Below are 18720 nucleotides of genomic sequence, written 5' to 3' on the forward strand. Positions count from 1 at the left end.
CCAAAGCATTTACATTATCTTCTCCAAAGCTCACAATAGCTTTATGAAGTAGAAAGATGTCATTATTTTCTTTTGAAGTTAAAGAGGCCCCTAGAGGTAAATAATTTGTGAATAAAATTTCATGCTGGTGAGGAGTAGAATGACAACTCGAATTTAGGTCTTTAGATTTATTGATAAACGCTTCCAATTTTCTACTTTGAAAATGTGTTAAAAAATACTTGAAAAACTAAGAACTTGAACTTCTTTAAATAATCTCTAAAATGCCACACAACTACTTAAATACAGTAAATATTCTTAGGTTTATGTTTTTAGTATGTAGAGAATAAATACTTCAAGGATAAATACGTTCAGGTGTCATCCTTAAGACTGAAAGCCATTTATTAAAAGACAAAGTGGAGGATGATGGGAGACAGCAGGCAGGGAAAAATGGGAAAAGACCACAGCATTTTCTTATTATGGATATGCAGAAAATATTTAGAAGAACCTCGAGCCCCTGGACAGCTAACAAAGTTCTAAGGGCTTTACTCTTTCAAAAAGCCTAGAATTTTATCTATACCATCCTATCATACACATATGTATTTACTTCAGATCTTCTGTATAATTTATAAAGCCCTAAAATTCTTAGAAATAGCTTTTAATGAATATAGAAATGCTTTAGGAAGTATGATAGCTTATTCAATTCAGTTTTTATAAAAAGACTGTTCTGAACTTCCTACTGCTATAAAATCATTTTAGGGGAAATGGAGCACATATTCATTTAAATTATCTTCTTATTTTAGTTTACTGGGCTGGGCTCTTTAATCAATAAAATAAGTTTTTACTTTTGTTATCCTTTCTGTCCCATTCCACTACTGAGTTCAGCTTGACTAGAACTTTTTTTTCTATTGTCTATACCAGCACTTCCCAAAGTGGGTACCAAGGATCACTAGTGATAGAGCGAAGAAGTGTTAATGCAAACACACAAAAGTAAAGGGAATTTTGCTAAACAATGCATAAAAAAATTCCTCTCTTGGAAAGTCACAAAGGATACTAACATATAAAAAGCTTTAGAAATCCCATCCCATGTTTAATTTTGCTTAATCTATTCTCACCAAATTTTTATTTTATTATAACAAGAAAAATCTTGCATTACCAAACTGGCTACATTGGAAAATTTTCAGTGAAACCCAACTCAGTATAAACCACATAACATGATCATAAAGTCCAACGTGCATCTTAGTGACACATATATAAGGTTGCCTAGATCTTGCCAGACAGTGTTTCTTTGAGGGAAGAGGAACATTTAACATGATTTCCAGTTAGAGAATTATCGGTTTATTTTTTTTCTTTGAAGGAGCTTCCTGGCCAATCAAAGCTCCAACCAGACAAGTTAAGGCCAGACTTACTACACAGCTATAAAAAACTAAACACAGAGCTAATATCAGTTTAATACCTTTTATCTTTAAATGCTAATTTCTCCAACTGGCGTCTCCAAATTATATCATCCTCTGTTTTATTGAAGAACATCAGCTTCACTTTCCTTAAAAGAAAAACAAAAACTCAGAAATAACTAATTAATTACATGTAAAATATGAACAAATAGCAAGTCTAAAGTGAACCAGCATGAATGTTTTAGTGCCCAGTAGGTAATTAAAAATCATCAAAAACTGAAATGAGATAAAAGAACCTACTTAATACCTAGGATTAGAGGAGGCAGAGTAAGAAATGATGAATGAGGAAATGGTAACATGTCTATTAAGGTCCAGTGAGTAATCAACTTAGAATACCTTATACTAATATAACAGCCTCAAAAAGGATAGTAATTAGAGACAAAATTACATACCTGAGACTGGGTATATCAGTCAAAGCATAATTCAGTATTTTAACCATTGGTGTGAAGCCTGTTCCAGCTGCCAACAAAAAGAGATCTTCTAATTCTTGGAACTTGGATATTTTAAAATTGCCCTCAGGACTGCTTACAGAAACAAAATCTCCTAAACAATGAAATACAAACTAAATCAGAAAAAAAAAACACAAACAAACCAAAAAACCCAGCCGGGAAATTAAGAAGCCAAAAGTAACTGAATTTAAAACACTGAGGAGTAACAGTATAAATACTTAGCTTGCAGACTATGTATCAGTCTTTAAGATAAATAAGTAGTCCTAAGGATACTCATTAGACCCCTAAGTATGTCTGAATTATATCATTGCAGTCAAATTAATAATGAGGTTTTATGGTATAATTTCCCACCACTATTTTCCCAAACCATCAGAAGTCTGAAATTTACAAACTACTGCAAAGTACTTATCCACAAATTATCAATAAAGGATTGATTGCTAAACTAAATTTTAAGTACCTCAAAAGCAGAGTCCACATATATCTGTCTTACATGGTACAGAGTAAAGAATAGATATTCACTATTTACATATTGATTATTAACCACAGTAACAGGATTAGTAGGAGAGAAAATTGAAATAGAAATGTATTCTAAAATCTTATGTTGATAAACACACCAACTTCTCTTCCACCAAATTTCTGAAAAGACCTATTAATTAAGAAAGGCTGTTCTGAGTTTAATTCCCATAAAAACAAAGCAAGATCAGAAATGCAGTCAACTATACTTGGAGCATGCCACTTTCCAATCTAGCATCAACACAGTTGAGAAATCAGTGCCCATTTTCTACAGTTCAGTTGATATAATCACCATGTACCATTCATATAAGAAAATTATCTTTAGGACTAGATTCAGAAACTTGAAATGTAATCTTAAAAATGAAAAATAAAGCTGTGTATAATTTTGAATGATTTAAAATACTCTATTTTAAAATGCTTGGATGCTCACAATTTTTCCTTTGTTTTCCATTGCAGGATAGTAAGAATCTTGCAGTAGTTGATCAAGTAAGTATTTGAGAACAGGGCTGGGCGTGGTGGCTCACGCCTGTAATCCCAGCACTTTGGGAGGCCAAGGCAGGTGGATCACCTGAGGTCGGGAGTTCAAGACCAGCCTGACCAACATGGAGAAACCCTGTCTCTACTAAAAACACAAAAAATTAGCTGGGCATTGTGGCACATGCCTGTAATCCCATCTACTCGGGAGGCTGAGGCAGGAGAATTGCTTGAACCCAGGAGGCGGAGGTTGCTGAGGCAGGAGAATCGCTTGAACCCAGGAGGCGGAGGTTGCGGTGAGCCGAGATCGCGCCATTGCACTCCAGCCTGGGCAACAAGAGCAAAACTCTGTCTCAAAAAAAAAAAAAAAAAACAATAGAAGCTCCTTGTTATAGTTTGAAAAACACCGTAAGATTAGAATGTCCTTAGGAAAGCCAGATGGTTGTTTACTAAAGAAGCCTCAGAGGACAGTATTAACTTGGTAACTTTTACCCACAGCCCAGTCTTTCCAATGCTAACAAAATTGATTAGACTCATGTAAGATAACTGATGCTAATCATATTCAGAAGAGATTAAAGCACACATGCCAGAATGGCACAGCTGGGATTACATGTATCTAGTAACCTGAACATTACATGTCCCGCTGGGGATATCTTGTTTCCAGTATCAGAACACACGGAAAGCCAAATTAATCATGTAAAATCATGCTGCTTAGTGAACATGGGATTGAAAGAGAGATGGACAACTGCATGGGTTCATTCATTTAATGTACAACTCTCTAAGTGACACAAATATTTGTGCCATGTTGAGCCTCCCTAAATGAAGCTGAAATAATACTTCATCTTATTCTTCGAGCTTTCCCTTTCCACGCTCTAGGACAACTCTTTACCCTGCTATGTTTACAAAAATCTCCGTAAATAGGCTGTAATACCATTCCTTAAGTTTCCACTTATTGTATTATAATTATGTGTCAGTCCTTCTTTCACAAGGTGATAGTCACCTTCATTAGATTTGTAGGTACTCCAAAATACTTCAGGTTCAAATTCATATATAATATTTTGGTTAACGTAACCAAAGATGACTAATCATATCTCTCACGTGAAGTAGATATAATTAGCAGAATCATATCTACTACATTTCAGAAAGTAATGTAATTTTGTTTATTTCCAAATTTCAGTAATCCACTTCACTGATATCCCAAAATATTGCTACTGCTGCCTTGGAAAGAGGAACATTTTTGCCATTAGGTAAAAAGCAGTGAAAAGAAAATACAGAAAAAGGAGTAAGAGACACCAAAAGGGAGCAGAAGCAAGAGAAGTTTTTAAATCTTAATATATCTCATTATAGTTCTTTATTTATTCTTTCAAAGTACCTTTACTGGCTGGGCACAGTGGCTCACACCTGTGATCCCAGCACTTTGGGAGGCCAAGGTGGGCCAATTACCTAAGGTTAGGAGTTCAAGACCAGCCTGGCCAACATAGTGAAAACTCATCTCTACTACTTAGTCAGCATGGTGGTGTGTGCCCGTAATCCCAGCTACTTGGAAGGCTAAGGCAGAAGAATCACTGAACCCAGAAGGCAGAGGTTGCAGTGAGCTGAGATCAAGCCACTGCACTCCAGCCTGGGTGGCAGACCGTCTCAAAAATAAAACAAACAAACAAAAAAACAAAGTACATTTACTGACAGCCTATTATGTACCAACTGCCATGCCACGTGTTGGAAATACAAAGATAAGACAATTTCTGCTCTTAAACTCAGTCTTCTAATTGAGGATATATTTATTCTTATAATAGAGCTTTGAATAAACTGTTGTTATTGGGGGTTTCAGGGAAGGAGGAGGGCTCCATAAAGTGATATTCTGTTTGGGTCTTTTTATTTATTATTATTTTTATTTTTTTGAGAGTCTCGCTCTGTTGCCCAAGCTGGAATACAGTGGCATGATCTTGGCTCACTGCAACCTCTGTCTCCCGGGTTTAAGTGATTCTTCTGTCTCAGCCTTCCAAGTAGTTGGGATTACAGATGCCCGCCACCATACCTGGCTAATTTTTGTATTTTTAGTAGAAACGGAGTTTCCCCATGTTGGCCAGGCTGGTCTCAAACTCCTGACCTCAAGTGATCTGCCTGCCTCAGCCTCCCAAAATGCTGGGATTACAGGCATGAGCCACCACACCCAGCCCACATTTGGGTCTTTTTAAAAAAGTACTTGACAGGTAAAGAAAAGGTTGATGGGCATCTTGGGTGTGACAACTGCATGTACCTGTGAATGAGGATGACAAATCTGTGGAACTCTGAGTAGCACAAGTATTTTTGTATAGCAAGAGATGAAGCTGGAGAGATTATCAATGTCTTTGTAGGTCATGCAGTATAGATAATGGGGACCCATCAGAGGTTTCAAAGCTGCAAAGCAGCTAGGGTCAATTGTGAGAAAACAGTTAGAAGCCAACAAAGATGTGATGAAGGCTTACTATAAGACAGTGGCAGAAGAGGTAGCTGAAAAAGCCATTGAGATGTATACTCAACAAAACTTAGTGGCTGACTGGACTGGGAGAGAGAAAGTGGGAAGAAACAAGGCCGACTTGAGTTTCCAGATTGGATCAAGGATGAACAGTGATGCTGCAAATAATAAAAAAAGGGAATATGGAGGAAGGCCATGCTGGGTGGGACAAAGAGAAGATAACTTTGGTTGTAGACATGTTGAGTTAAAGATATTTGACAGACTCCTACATGGAGATAATGAGAGGGCAATCTGATCCAATCTAGAGCACAAATGAGGTTACAAAAATGTAAAAATACTAACCAATCTGAAGACGATCAAGCTCTGGTGTGAAGAGTCCAGTGTGATAGATTTTTATCAAAAAATAGATGTATTTATTGTTGGGAAGAACTGGTTCCTTGAACTCTGACAGTAAGGAACCAGATACAGGTGTATATGGCTTTACTATTTCTGTACCTAGAAAAAAAAAATCACAGCAAAAAAATTAAACTCTAAAAATCCAAAAATCTCTTAATGAAGATGAAACGTCCAAATGTTATGATACCATCAGTATATATTTAAAACTATATACCTAATGGGTATATAATTTTAATGATTTTTCTATAGGTATATAGTATATATGTATATATACCCCAAGCCTATATGTGCCGAAACAATTTTCACAAATATTGTACCCATAATATAAACAATCTGTTTTTATTATGTACAGTCTAATTTAATAGAAATATACAGTAATAAGTTTAGACAACCATCTATTCCATCAGCAAATAAACTTTGTAATGGGCCACAACAAAAACTGCATCAAAAATTTACCATGGAGATGTAGAATAAAGTATTTACCTTATAATTTTAATTATACACCAAATTTTAAAAAACGGTTACTGATGACCAGTGGGATCATTTAGGGGAGAAAAAGGAAGAAATTTCACTTTTTACTTTATGTACTTTAAATTGTTTTAATATTTTAACATATTACATATTACTTTGGTAACTGAATAAAAAGAATGTTAATCCAGCTACTTCTAAGAAAACATTATTTTCTTAAAGAGTAAAATAAATAACTCATTTTATTTTAGGTAGCCAAATCCCAAAGAGAAGAATCATCACATGTTTGAAAGACCAAAAATTTTATGCATGGCTCCTTAATGTATACAAAATACATATATTAATTAAAATGCACTGGCAATAACTGGAGAAGATACCAGCTCTTGAATTAGGTAACCAGGCATTAGTGATGAAAAAGAGAAAACCAGCCATTAGTGATGAAAACCAGAAAACCTTAACAGTGCCTCATCATAATATATCATATCTACTAAGACCTAGCTGGTAACATTTTAGACAATTGCCGGAAACACTACAGCTGACAGGAGAATTTTACTGTTCGCAGCTTCAAAAGGTCAAGAAAATGTTGGACATCAATAACAAGGGTATTCAAAATAAGTGAGGTAAATTTAGGATAAAAATGAAAGAAAGAAGAAGTCATATTTATACATTTATAGAGCTTCTGATACTGGTAGCACATAGAATAAAATCATTTCCAATCATTCACTCATTTTAAATTTTATAGATTCAACTTCATAAATGATACAACCCTAAGTAGCTACTAAGAGACACCAGTATGAGCTTCTAGTAGTTGTCTTCACAGAGGACTATTTGTGCAGTCTCTCATCTCTTTCCTTTAGGGTTTTGTTAGTAATAAATTACAATGCTGGTGGAATCACCTGTCTAAACTACCGGCAAATATCTTTGTTCCACATGACAGTATGGTACAGCTATAGTTCCAACATGTAGAACACGTTGCAGTCACAAACCTAGATTCTGACTATCACTAAATCTAGCTGCCTGGAAACATTTATTAATAACTTAAATGGTTGTTTTCTAGAGAGAATAGTACTGATTTTGAACTGCTTATAAAAGAAGAAAATGTGTCCCAAAGCCTCTGTTCACCTTACCTGTAATAGGTAGCTTGAGGTAAACATGTTGCCCAATGGGCACTTGAAGATGAGTGCTTGGTGGCAGCATCAAACAGAAAAGCCTCGTATCATGAGTAACATTTTCCTTGGAAATTAACTGGCACTTTCTGTAGTACAAACCTAAAAAGTGATTCATTTTCTCTTATTGATACATAAATTAATAAGAAGCAATACTAAACCACTAAGAGAAAGCACATACTCAGCTTCTGTTTTCTAGAAAGCTTCAACTTCACTAAAATGCCTATACATTTAAAAAATTAATCAATATTTTAAGGTTACTTTTTCCATTTTATTTCCTGAGATATCTGTTGACCAAGACCTGTAAATACTTCTATAACTTGAAAGATGAACTTAATGAGTGTTATTTCCTCACATCTGTTATTATAGCATGTTAAGCCACTATGCTCTAAAAAAAAAAACACCTAATTTTATTTGATAATGAATAAGTTTACATTCTAAAGTCTTTTTAAAAAAATTTTTTTTAAGAGATGGGGTTTCACTATGTTGCCCAGGCTGGTGTCAAACTTCTGGACTCAAGCAATCCACCCACCCTGGCTTCCCAAAGTGTTGAGATTACAGGCATGAGCCACTGTACATTCTAAAATCTTTTCTTACACAATGGAAAAGTCCTGAAGCTCAAGCCTTTAAGGCTTAACAACAGTAGCACTATGAAGCAATTTTAGAATATCTTTTTGACAAAGGCAAGAAGATATACATTCTTATGTCTCTATGTTTGTGTGAATATATTTTATATATATGATTAGAGAACATTTTAACTGTCACAAATGATTAAAATAATTTTTATGCTTAAAGGTGTAGGTTTTGGTATCTGGAAAATTAATACAAGTGAAAAGTTGAAGATGGTAGGATTAGGATTTTGGTACTAATACACAAATAGATAAAACGAATCAAATATTTTTATAAATACTAGAGAAATCTGAAATTAATATCCCAAGCTCAGAAAATATTGTTTGTATACAGAGCAAATAATACCATTTGAATTAGAAGAATTTATTATAGAAGTTCTGAAATAATTAAGATTTTCACTTGTAAATTCTCTTTGAACATAAATAGCATATCAGAATAATGTGAAGATATTAACTTTTTATTTCCTCTCTCAAAATAGTATTTACAGAGATGTAAAGGAATAAACCCTAATATATTTCTTATTCTAGTTATTCTCTTTTTTTAACCCCAAAATATTCAAGTAGGTGCAGAAATATTTTCTCTAGATCTTAGAAAGTGAAGAGCCAACAGCTAATAATCAATGCTTAGTGGAAAACTGAAATTCACATATAATCCTAAGAAATCATTTTAGTCACAAGTGAATCCAACTCCCCTTCTCCCTTTTGCTCCCCACAGATCAGTCACTCAATTTTCCACCTGCTATCATGGTAGCAGTAAGTATATAAGCTTAGACTACATCACTTTATGCAAAGACCCTGGAGTATCACTTGAGGTCACCTCACTCTAGTGCTAGGGCACAGGTTTGGACCAGATTATGGCTAAGAGTCTACCCTAAAGTTATCCTGGAAGGCCTAACAAGCACTGGCCTAACCAAAGGGTCAAAGGACACAGGCCCATGCACAAAGAGAAATGAAGGTGCAAATGATCTCTTTCTTTCTTTCTCCAGACCCTTTCTGGAACCCACAGTAAGAATACAACTAGAGACCCACACACTATATACATATAAATATTTAACAGTTATAAATCAGACAAATAACTGTCAAAGTATGTTCTATGCTGTATTTTGAAATATACAGCTTCACAAGGTCCTAGAAGGCTAGGTTCAAATTTGGGATTCTTAAACTCCTCAGAATATCAGTGAGATGGCAGAGGAATGAGACCTGTACTCCCACTGCCTGCCCCCATTGTCTTCTCATCCTTGGCTGTCTGACTCTGAGTAGGGGCTTAAATGGGTGTGGATACATTAACCCACAGGCTCAAGCTCATGCACTAGCTTTTCACATAAACAGCCCTGGCCACTCCTTGGATAGAAGTAGATTTGGGGTCGTTTGGGCAGGGAATTCCATGGTTCTAGATACCTAGAGGGTGAAGTCGAAAGAAAGAGGATGAGCTCCAGGTGGATACTTTTTGTGGTCTTGCAATACTCCTTACGTTGTGGGAGGGGTGTGGCTATGACTGGAGATAGTCACGTGGGGCTCTCCAAGTGTGGAACCCAGGGCAGATGCCCTTCTTGCGCAGGTCTAAGGACCACAGTGTTGTTTTCTTCTAATAAAATGTAGTGCATATCATTTTGATAACTTTACAGCTAGATGAAAATACTCACCTTCTGGACTGACAATTTTTACTCTAGTATTTGCTAGAAAAGTTTGCTATAGTAACTATGCAACTCTCCAGTGATATTTAAAACACAAGGAAATACTGGGTTACAGTGATTTACTGACTTTCCTTGTTAGAGAGTTGACACAGCATTCTTGTTATTTAACACTACTGAGATAATTTCAACGTTTTACCCACAAAAGGCTGACTATAATTTCAAAAGAACATCCTAACTATAGGTTCCAAGAATTTTAAGAAGGATTTAAGAAAGTTTTCATCTTTCAATTGCATCAAGGAGAAAGATAGCAGAGACAGATGGGAACTGCAGTATATAAGGAAAAAGTATAAAGCAGATGGCACTGACTACTTCAGTCTACACAATGCCATTATTTAACTGTCGGCTTTTTGGCTTTCTAAGCACAGGTAATTATACTAAAAAATGAGAAACTGAAAATAAAGACAGTAAAACAAAACCAAGACAGAAACATTACTGCCCCAAATAACTAACTTATTTGAATTAAATACATACAATTAATATTGAGATACTCAGGGTAAGGCTGAAATACTGAGAATACTAAGACTATCTGAGCATACTTTTTTCTTAATGTTAAAAAGAAACTCTATTTTCCCTTTTAAAAAATTGCATTTCACAAGGCCAAAACAGAAAACACAGGTAAAGTCTTCAATGGGAGACAGAAGAGAAAGAGCAGACTGCACTAGGAGTCCACACTGCCTTCAACTGGCTTCTCCTTCTTGCACTTTTGAAGCACTTAGTTACTCTTACTTTCCCTGCTGGAAACAGAAGCTTAGCGAAGTTAAAAAGCTTGTCCAACATCTCAGGGCATCTAGAAAAGATGTGGGATGGAATAAGAAGCTATTAGAGTTTCTTGTCCCAACTCAGTAGGCCTTGTTTAAAAAGTTTGAGAACATGATTAGTAATTATTAGTAGCCAATCACTATAGACAAGTTGTGGATGCAATGAAAAAGCTCTCGAAGGAAATTTAAAGTCCTACTTCAGTGAGCACACGAATGTTATGATAAGAAAGCAAAATAGCCTTATTGCTGATGTGTAGAAAGTTTGAGTGGTCTGGATAGATGAAACCAGCCAGAACACTCCCTTAAGCCAAAAACCTGATCCACAGCAAGGTCCTAACTCTCTTCAATTCTAGGAGGGCTGAGAGAGGTGAGGAAGCTCTAGAAGAAAAGTTGGAAGCTAGAAGTTGGTTTATGAGTTTTAAAGAGAGAAGCTATCTTCATGACATATATATCCACCAGAGTTCTTGGGTGCATTGTCAATGAATAACAACAATTCGAAAGGAATCTTTTTTTTTCCACATAGTAAGTCTCAACAGTGGGCTTCAAATATAGAAGTTTCACCACTCTAGATGCCATTAAGAACATCTGAGATTTATGGGAGGCAGTCAAAATAGCAACATTAGCAGGAATTTGAAAGGTGATTCCAATTCCCACGGATGGCTCTGACGAGTTCAAGACTTCAGTGGAGGAAGTAACTGCAGATGTGGTGGAAATACAGCAAGAGAACTAGAATTAGAAGTGGAGCCTGAAGATGTGACTGAATTGCTGCAATCTCATGATAAAACTTGGAACACATGAAGAGTTGCTTCCTAGGGATGAGCAAAAAATGTGGGTTATTGAGATGGAATCTACTCCTGGTAAAGATGCTGTGAAATGTTGTTGAAATGACAACAGACAATTTAGAATGATACATGAACTTAATTGATAAAACAGCAACAGAGTTTGAGAGGACTGACTCCAATTTTGAGGGCAGTTCTACTGTGAATAAAATGCTATCAGAGAATCTTTTGTGAAAGAAAGGGTAACTGATGTGGGCAAACTTTATTTTTTCTTAAGAAATTGCCACAGCTACCCCAACCTTCAGCAACCACCACCCTGATAAGTCACCAATCATCAGCATCGAGGCAAGACCCTCCACCAGCAAAAAGATTATGATTCACTGAAGACTCAGATGATTGTTAGCATTTTTTAGCAATATATTGTTTTTTAAATTAAGATGTGTAAGTTGTTGTTTAGACATAATGCTATTGCATACCTAACAGACTAAAGTATAATGTAAATATAACTTTTACATGCACTGGGAAACCAAAAAAATGGTGTGACTTGCTTTATTGTGATACTCCATTGCAATTGTCTGGAACCCAACCCACAACATCTCCAACATATGCCTGTAAGTGGCTGTTCACATATCAAAATTGTGAGACCTTTTTTTTTTAAATCTTGTTTCCTAAGACAATTGACTGGGTTATTTGTTGGCAAATCTTTAAAATTACCTTTGTTTGGTGATCCAAGACTCCACATTAAAGACAATTATCAATTAAGATAAAATGCTAATGTTACCTTGTGTATAGAAATAGCAATTCAATTATTTATCGATTTCTGACCCTTATTAGAGAAGTTCCTCAGCCATCTCCTTCTCTATTGCTTTCTCTCCCCCTGCCTCTTTCTCCCACATAACCCCCACAGCTACTCACTCATAATCTTCATTTCCGGGAAGAAAAAAATTAATTGGAAGCATCACACTTATAAATTATATTGGTTCAATTCATACAATTTAAAATATTGACCTACTACATTTGGACTGAAGGTAAAAATGAAAGTTTCTCTTCTCTGGTTGATGTTCTTTCTGATATATGAATCCTTCATGTAAGTATCTTCTAGATTTGACATGAGAAAACATTATATTAAAAGTTTTTCAACTTATATGCTTGTTTTCAAACAAATTCTTTTAGCTAAGAAAGTAGTAAGACACAGCCAGCATGCTATTGTCATGAAGTCAATAATTACAGCAATACATATTGAAAATCTAGGAACCACATAATTGGCTATAAATCTTTAAGGCATCCTTTCCCCATTTCTTGTTTCTCTCAGGTTTGTCAAAGATCAGATGGCTGTAGATGTGTGGTATTATTTCTGAGGACTCTGTTCTGTTCCATTGGTCTATATCTCTGTTTTGGTACCAGTTCCCTATTTAATAAATGGTGCTGGGAAAATTGGCCAGCCATAAGTAGAAAGCTGAAACTGGATCCTTTCCTTACTCCTTATACGAAAATTAATTCAAGATGGATTAGAGACTTAAATGTTAGACCTAATACCATAAAAACCCTAGAAGAAAACCTAGGTAGTACCATTCAGGACACAGGCATGGGCAAGGACTTCATGTCTAAAACACCAAAAGCAACGGCAGCAAAAGCCAAAATTGACAAATGGGATCTCATTAAACTAAAGAGCTTCTGCACAGCAAAAGAAACTACCATCAGAGTGAACAGGCAACCTACACAATGGGAGAAAATTTTTGCAATCTACTCATCTGACAAAGGGCTAATATCCTGAATCTACAAAGAACTCAAACAAATTTACAAGAAAAAAACAAACAACCCCATCAAAAAGTGGGCAAAGGATATGAACAGACATTTCTCAAAAGAAGACATTCATACAGCCAACAGACACATGAAAAAATGCTCATCATCACTTGCCATCAGAGAGATGCAAATCAAAACCACAATGAGATACCATCTCACACCAGTTAGAATGGCAATCATTCAAAAGTCAGGAAACAACAGGTGTTGGAGAGGATGTGGAGAAATCGGAACACTTTTACACTGTTGGTGGGATTGTAAACTAGTTCAACCATTATGGAAAACAGTATGGCGATTCCTCAAGGATCTAGAACTAGATGTACCATATGACCCAGCCATCCCACTACTGGGTATATACCCAAAGGATTATAAATCATGCTGCTATCAAGACATATGCACACGTATGTTTATTGCGGCACTATTCACAATAGCAAAGACTTGGAATCAACCCAAATGTCCATCAGTGACAGACTGGATTAAGAAAATGTGGCACATATACACCATGGAATATTATGCAGCCATAAAAAAGGATGAGTTTGCGTCCTTTGTAGGGACATGGATGCAGCTGGAAACCATCATTCTTAGCAAACTATCACAAGAACAGAAAACCAAACACCACATGTTCTCACTCATAGGTGGGAACTGAACAATGAGATCACTTGGACTCGGGAAGGGGAACATCACCCATCGGGGCCTATCATGGGGAGCGGGGAGGGGGAGGGATTGCATTGGGAGTTATACCTGATATAAATGACGAATTGATGGGTGCTGACGAGTTGATGGGTGCAGCACACCAACAGGGCACAAGTATACATATGTAACAAACCTGCACGTTATGCACATGTACCCTAGAACTTAAAGTATAATAATAAAAAAAAATTCTTTAAAAAATAAATAAATAAATAAATAAATCTTTAAGGTTACTCAAAGCAAGTTAATTATAATACTTTGCTGATGTAATCATTTGGCTTTGTTAGTGAATAAAATAACCTACAGTTTTTGTCATGATTTAAGGAGAAGAAAGGAGAAAGATGAAATTATCTTCGTTAATGCAGTGAAATAAACAAAAATATCTCCTAAACTCCAAGTCATTTTCCAAAGTGGAAAACCTTCACTGAAAAACACATTACAGCTCCAATTTCAACCAACAAAGCTAAACCTTTCTTTTTTTATGGTGGTTCAGGATTCAAGGAAAAATTTACAGCAGAAATAAAAGAATTAATGGAAAGCCTCAAGACATTACAGAGAATATCCGAATGATGGTTGTTCTAACTAGTTATTTCCAAATGGAGGTCAGCCCAGGTTCTCAGTATCATTTATTTCTTCGACTTGGCTTTTACCTGGTTTGCTATGATTTTTCAATCACTAGATAAGAAAGGTAATTTCAGGGAAAGAGATTTCACCCTAAAAATACCTTTTCATTTCCATTGTCCCTTACCTATTCTTTTCTGATCTGCTTTATCACACTATCATTTCTCTATGTCCTCTCTCCTTACCTAATACCAAAAAATTCAGACCTCTTGCTCTGGTAAAATTAACCCACTAGAACTTTCCTACATGCCACTTATATTTTTCTCTCTCTACATCCAACAAAATGCCTGGCATAATATGCAACCAGTAATGACCTGTAGCTCTACCTGGAAAGTCCAAAATAGTTTTTGTTTTGTTTTTTTCTGAAAGCCATGGACCTCACTTTGAAAATACGGCTTCAAATTCACTTCCCTGAGGCAGTCATTCAAGGCCAAATTCATCTGTGTCTATTCACTTGGGGCTACCACAAAACATGTTCGGTTTGTACTGTATAACTTGTCCTTGTCAGCCTATTTCCTTATAAAAGTGTTCTTCAATTTCATGTTTGCTTATTTTCTATCTTCCACCTGGGAAACTAAATTTCCCATACTCTTTGTTTCATTCCACAGTGCCTAAAACAGTCTTCCACACACAAGATGTACTCAAAATAAGGCTGCCTCATACTTTTCTGAAAATTATCTACAAATATATTTTCATAAGTGTGAATTAAAAAGAAATACTGGTCTGTGTCCCTGGTTCCTGACACACAACTCCTAAAATCCTGTAAACAGAGACACTAAAAGAATCTTCTGTTCTAATATTTGGTCTTTAACCCTGGTTCCTGACACTGAGCTCCTAAAACTTTTTGTAATTTCCTAAGTACTATAAGTGTCTTAACAGAATTCCTAAATCCCTGCAATTTCCTGGGTGATAGGAGCATCCTTTCGTTCTAATGGGGAGACTTCTGATAGGCTCCCGGATAGCCTCAAGATGGGACCTGTCTGCCTGGGAAACCAACCATGTGATTAAAGGATTGGAACCTGCAGCCCCCTTCCTAGACCTCTGAGGACAGGGCAGGCTGAAAGTTAAGCTGCTCACCAATGGTCAATGATGTAGTCAATCACACCTACATAATAAAACCCCCATAAAAACCCAAAATGACACGTTTTGAAAAGCTTGTGGAAAGCTGAACACATGAAAATGTTTGGAGGATGATGCAATCACTGAGGTCATGGAAGCTCTGTGCCCCTTTTCACATATTTGCCCTATGCATTTCTTCCATCCAGTTATTTACCTGTATCCTTTGTAATATCCTTTATAGTAAAATGATAAACTTACACGTTTCCCTGAGTTTTGTGAGCCATCCTAGCAAATTTTTGAACCCAAGAAGGAGGTTGTGACAACACTGATTTATAGTGTTGGTCAAAAGCGTAGGTCACAACCTGGAATTTGCAACTGGCATGTGTAGTAGGGGACAGTCTTGTGGGACTAAGCCCTTAACCTGTGGGGTCTGCCCTAAACTCCAGGATGTATCAGACTTGAGTTAAATTGTAGGACAGAGAGTTGGAGTTGCTGTAGAATTGGTTGTTGGTGAGAAGAAATTTCACATTGTAGTGTTCTGAGTGGAGCAGTAAGACTAGGAAAAAGTTTGTTTTTTCCTATCTCATGCAACGAATTATATACGATAATTTTATATATTTAAAGAAGATAAACTGAATACATGCAGTTAGTTCCTTCTGAATCCCCTAAAATAACAACAGAAAGGGTTTTTGCATGTGTGTTTGATTTTTAAGGCACAAGCCCACACAGACAGAAAGAATGGAAATCAGAGACAAAGGCAACAAACTTTAGGAGCTGACAAGGCAGAGAGAAGACTGGTAAATGACTCAACAGACTGAAGATAGCCGAATGCTAAGCCCAAAGTGTAGAAAGCCAAGAACCAACACGCTGATAATACAAAATTCCTTTAAGGCTCAGAAACTGGCAGGACTAAGCATCTCTGGCATCAGAGTCAAGAATTAAAATTACTTTCTCAATACAAGTTCATTTAAGAAGCTTGGATAGGTCTTCCCATCCCCTTGAAGTCCTCCCTACTTAGCACAGTCACATGACTGACACTTCCCCACATCAGCAAAATATAAGAAGCTTGCGCTCTAGAGGGTAAACAAGGGGTATCCGGATTGGGTCTATGCTATAGACTGAATTGTGTCCCCTCGCCAAATACATATGTTGAAATCATAACCCCCAATACCTCAGAATGTGACGATATTTGGAAATGGGGTCTTCATTTAAAAGGTAATGAAGTTGGTTCTAATTCATTGTCACTGGTATTTTTATAAAGAGAGGATATTAGGACACACACAGAAGGAAGACCATCTAAAGAAACAGGAAAAAAGGAGGCCATCTACAAACTAAGGGAAGAAGTCTCAGAAGAGACTAACTCTGCCAAAGACACTCAGTCTGTAGTAGTTTGTTACTGCAGTCCTAGCAAACTAATACCATGTTCTAAGAAAAAAAAAAAAAAGAAAAAAAAAAAAGAAAATTAGTGACGCTTACAGATATACCAGAAGCTAGGCCCAGCCTTCTTTCCCACATGGCTTCTGAAATGCTGGGTACAAGGTAGGAGATTGTTCACTCTAGGGACTCTTGGCATTGGACTTTTCCCAAAGAAATGTTCCAGCCATATAGTGAATATAACCGTTGACAAGCCACACCCACATGCACAGTTTCCAATTAGTTTTACAGTCCTGCCCTGAAATATGAGCAGATAGTAAAAGATTAGGAAACATTCAAAGAAAGCATTTAATATTAAAGATACCATAACAAACAAAAAACAACGAACCTGAGGGACACAGAAGTTACACAGTGAGAAGAAAACATTACCAGTCATTCTGTAAAAGATAAGCTAATAAGAATAGGATGCTAAAACAAAGGAAAAGAAATCAAAGGAGTTACAGAAGTTAAAAATATGAGTAGAAATGAGTAACTCAATAGAAGAGCTAGAAGACACAGCTGAAGACATCTCCCAGAAAGTAGAACAAAAGGACAAAACTGAAAATAAGAGAGAAAAGATAAGATAATTAGAAGACTAGTTAAGGAATTTCAATATGTAGAAAGTAAAACAGACCATGGGGAGAAGTAAAACCAATAATAGTTTCCAAGAACTGAAGTTCATACGTTTCCATATTGAAAAGATTAGTACAAAAAATGTATGCCCAGTAAGAAGGATAAAGAATCATCCATGTTCTGGCACATCATTGTGAAAGTCCAAAACACTTAGAACAAGGAGTAAATACTACCAATTTCCAAAGAGAAAATATAGGATATGTTCATTTTGCAAAATATCATCAAGTAGAGCACTTCTAATATGCACCCTTTTCTATATATACGTTAAACTTAGGTAAAAAGCTTTTTAAAAATGAAAAGAAATAAATGGTACCATCTTTTAGAAAAGATATGGTTTGGATCTGTGTCCCCATTCAAATTTTAGGTTGAATTGTAATCCCCAGTGTTGGAGGCAGGGCCTAGTTGGAGGTGACTGGAGCATGGGGGCAGATCCTTCATGAATGGTTTAGGAACACCCTCTTAGTGGTGTCCTCATGACAGAGTTCACACAAGATCTGGTTGTTTTAAAGTGTGTAGCACGTCCCCCATCTCTCTCCTCTTCCTTCTCCAGCCATGTAAGATGTGCCTGTTTTCCCTTCACCTTCTGCTATGATTGTAAGTTTCCTGAGTCCTTCCCAGAAACCAAGCAAATGCCAGCACCATGCTTCCTGTACAGCCTGTGGAACTGTGAGCCAATTAACCTCTTTTCTTTATAAATTATCCAGTCTCAGGCATTTCTTTAAAGCAATGGGAAAAGAGACTAATACAAGAAGTAAACTGAGAAACTAGTTTAATTAAGAAGAAAAATAGTAAACATATCTTCCTCAATAGGAAAAACTTCAAGCAGACATACAAAGCATAAACTTAAACTTGTTTTTGTATCTTTTACAAAAGGGGACCTGAAAGAGTAAATGGTTGATCAACAGTCTAAGCACAAGTGGGCTTCTCCATTCAGGTATCATTATGTAATGACTTTACTACGCCTACACATTAGATAGTAGAGTCTGAAATTTACTTCTATGGGGAAAAAAAGCAGGACAACAGACACAATGTCCCTTTCCAACTTCCTAGAGGTAGATACCAGGGTCCTTCAGCTCATTTCAAAGCAGCCTTCCAAACTCTGGTACATCTGTACAACAATTTCATGAATGTGAAATTAACATAACAAAAGAACACAGCATACCTGTATCTTTCCTTGGAATAAGTGAATTATGATTCTCCAGGGGATGGCCAAGAAAGTCCCAAGAAGTACTCTCTTTTTTTTTTAGAACAATCTCTATTTTTCCCACACTCTCAACAACCCGCACTGAAAAG

General features: G+C 36.3%; 1 protein-coding gene across 3 annotated transcripts in view; it reads right to left on the bottom strand.

Moving 5' to 3' along the window:
• Positions 1-18720, bottom strand: part of LOC117097555 (cytochrome b5 reductase 4) — a 114000-nt gene that overhangs the window by 18636 nt on the left and 76644 nt on the right. The window contains exons 10-15 of one of the 3 annotated variants that reach the window (XM_033235527.1): positions 18590-18712; positions 12220-12309; positions 7313-7453; positions 5664-5816; positions 1823-1973; positions 1433-1519 (exon numbers count right to left, since the gene is read on the bottom strand). In XM_033235527.1, coding sequence (XP_033091418.1) covers positions 1433-1519; positions 1823-1973; positions 5664-5816; positions 7313-7453; positions 12220-12309; positions 18590-18712 — 745 coding nt within the window. The remainder of the gene's footprint in view (positions 1-1432; positions 1520-1822; positions 1974-5663; positions 5817-7312; positions 7454-12219; positions 12310-18589; positions 18713-18720) is intronic. The other 2 variants (XM_033235528.1, XM_033235529.1) reach the window with 2 other exon arrangements.

Source organism: Trachypithecus francoisi, unplaced genomic scaffold, assembly GCF_009764315.1.
Source record: "Trachypithecus francoisi isolate TF-2019V2 unplaced genomic scaffold, Tfra_2.0 Lachesis_group15, whole genome shotgun sequence".
NCBI lineage: Eukaryota > Metazoa > Chordata > Mammalia > Primates > Cercopithecidae > Trachypithecus > Trachypithecus francoisi.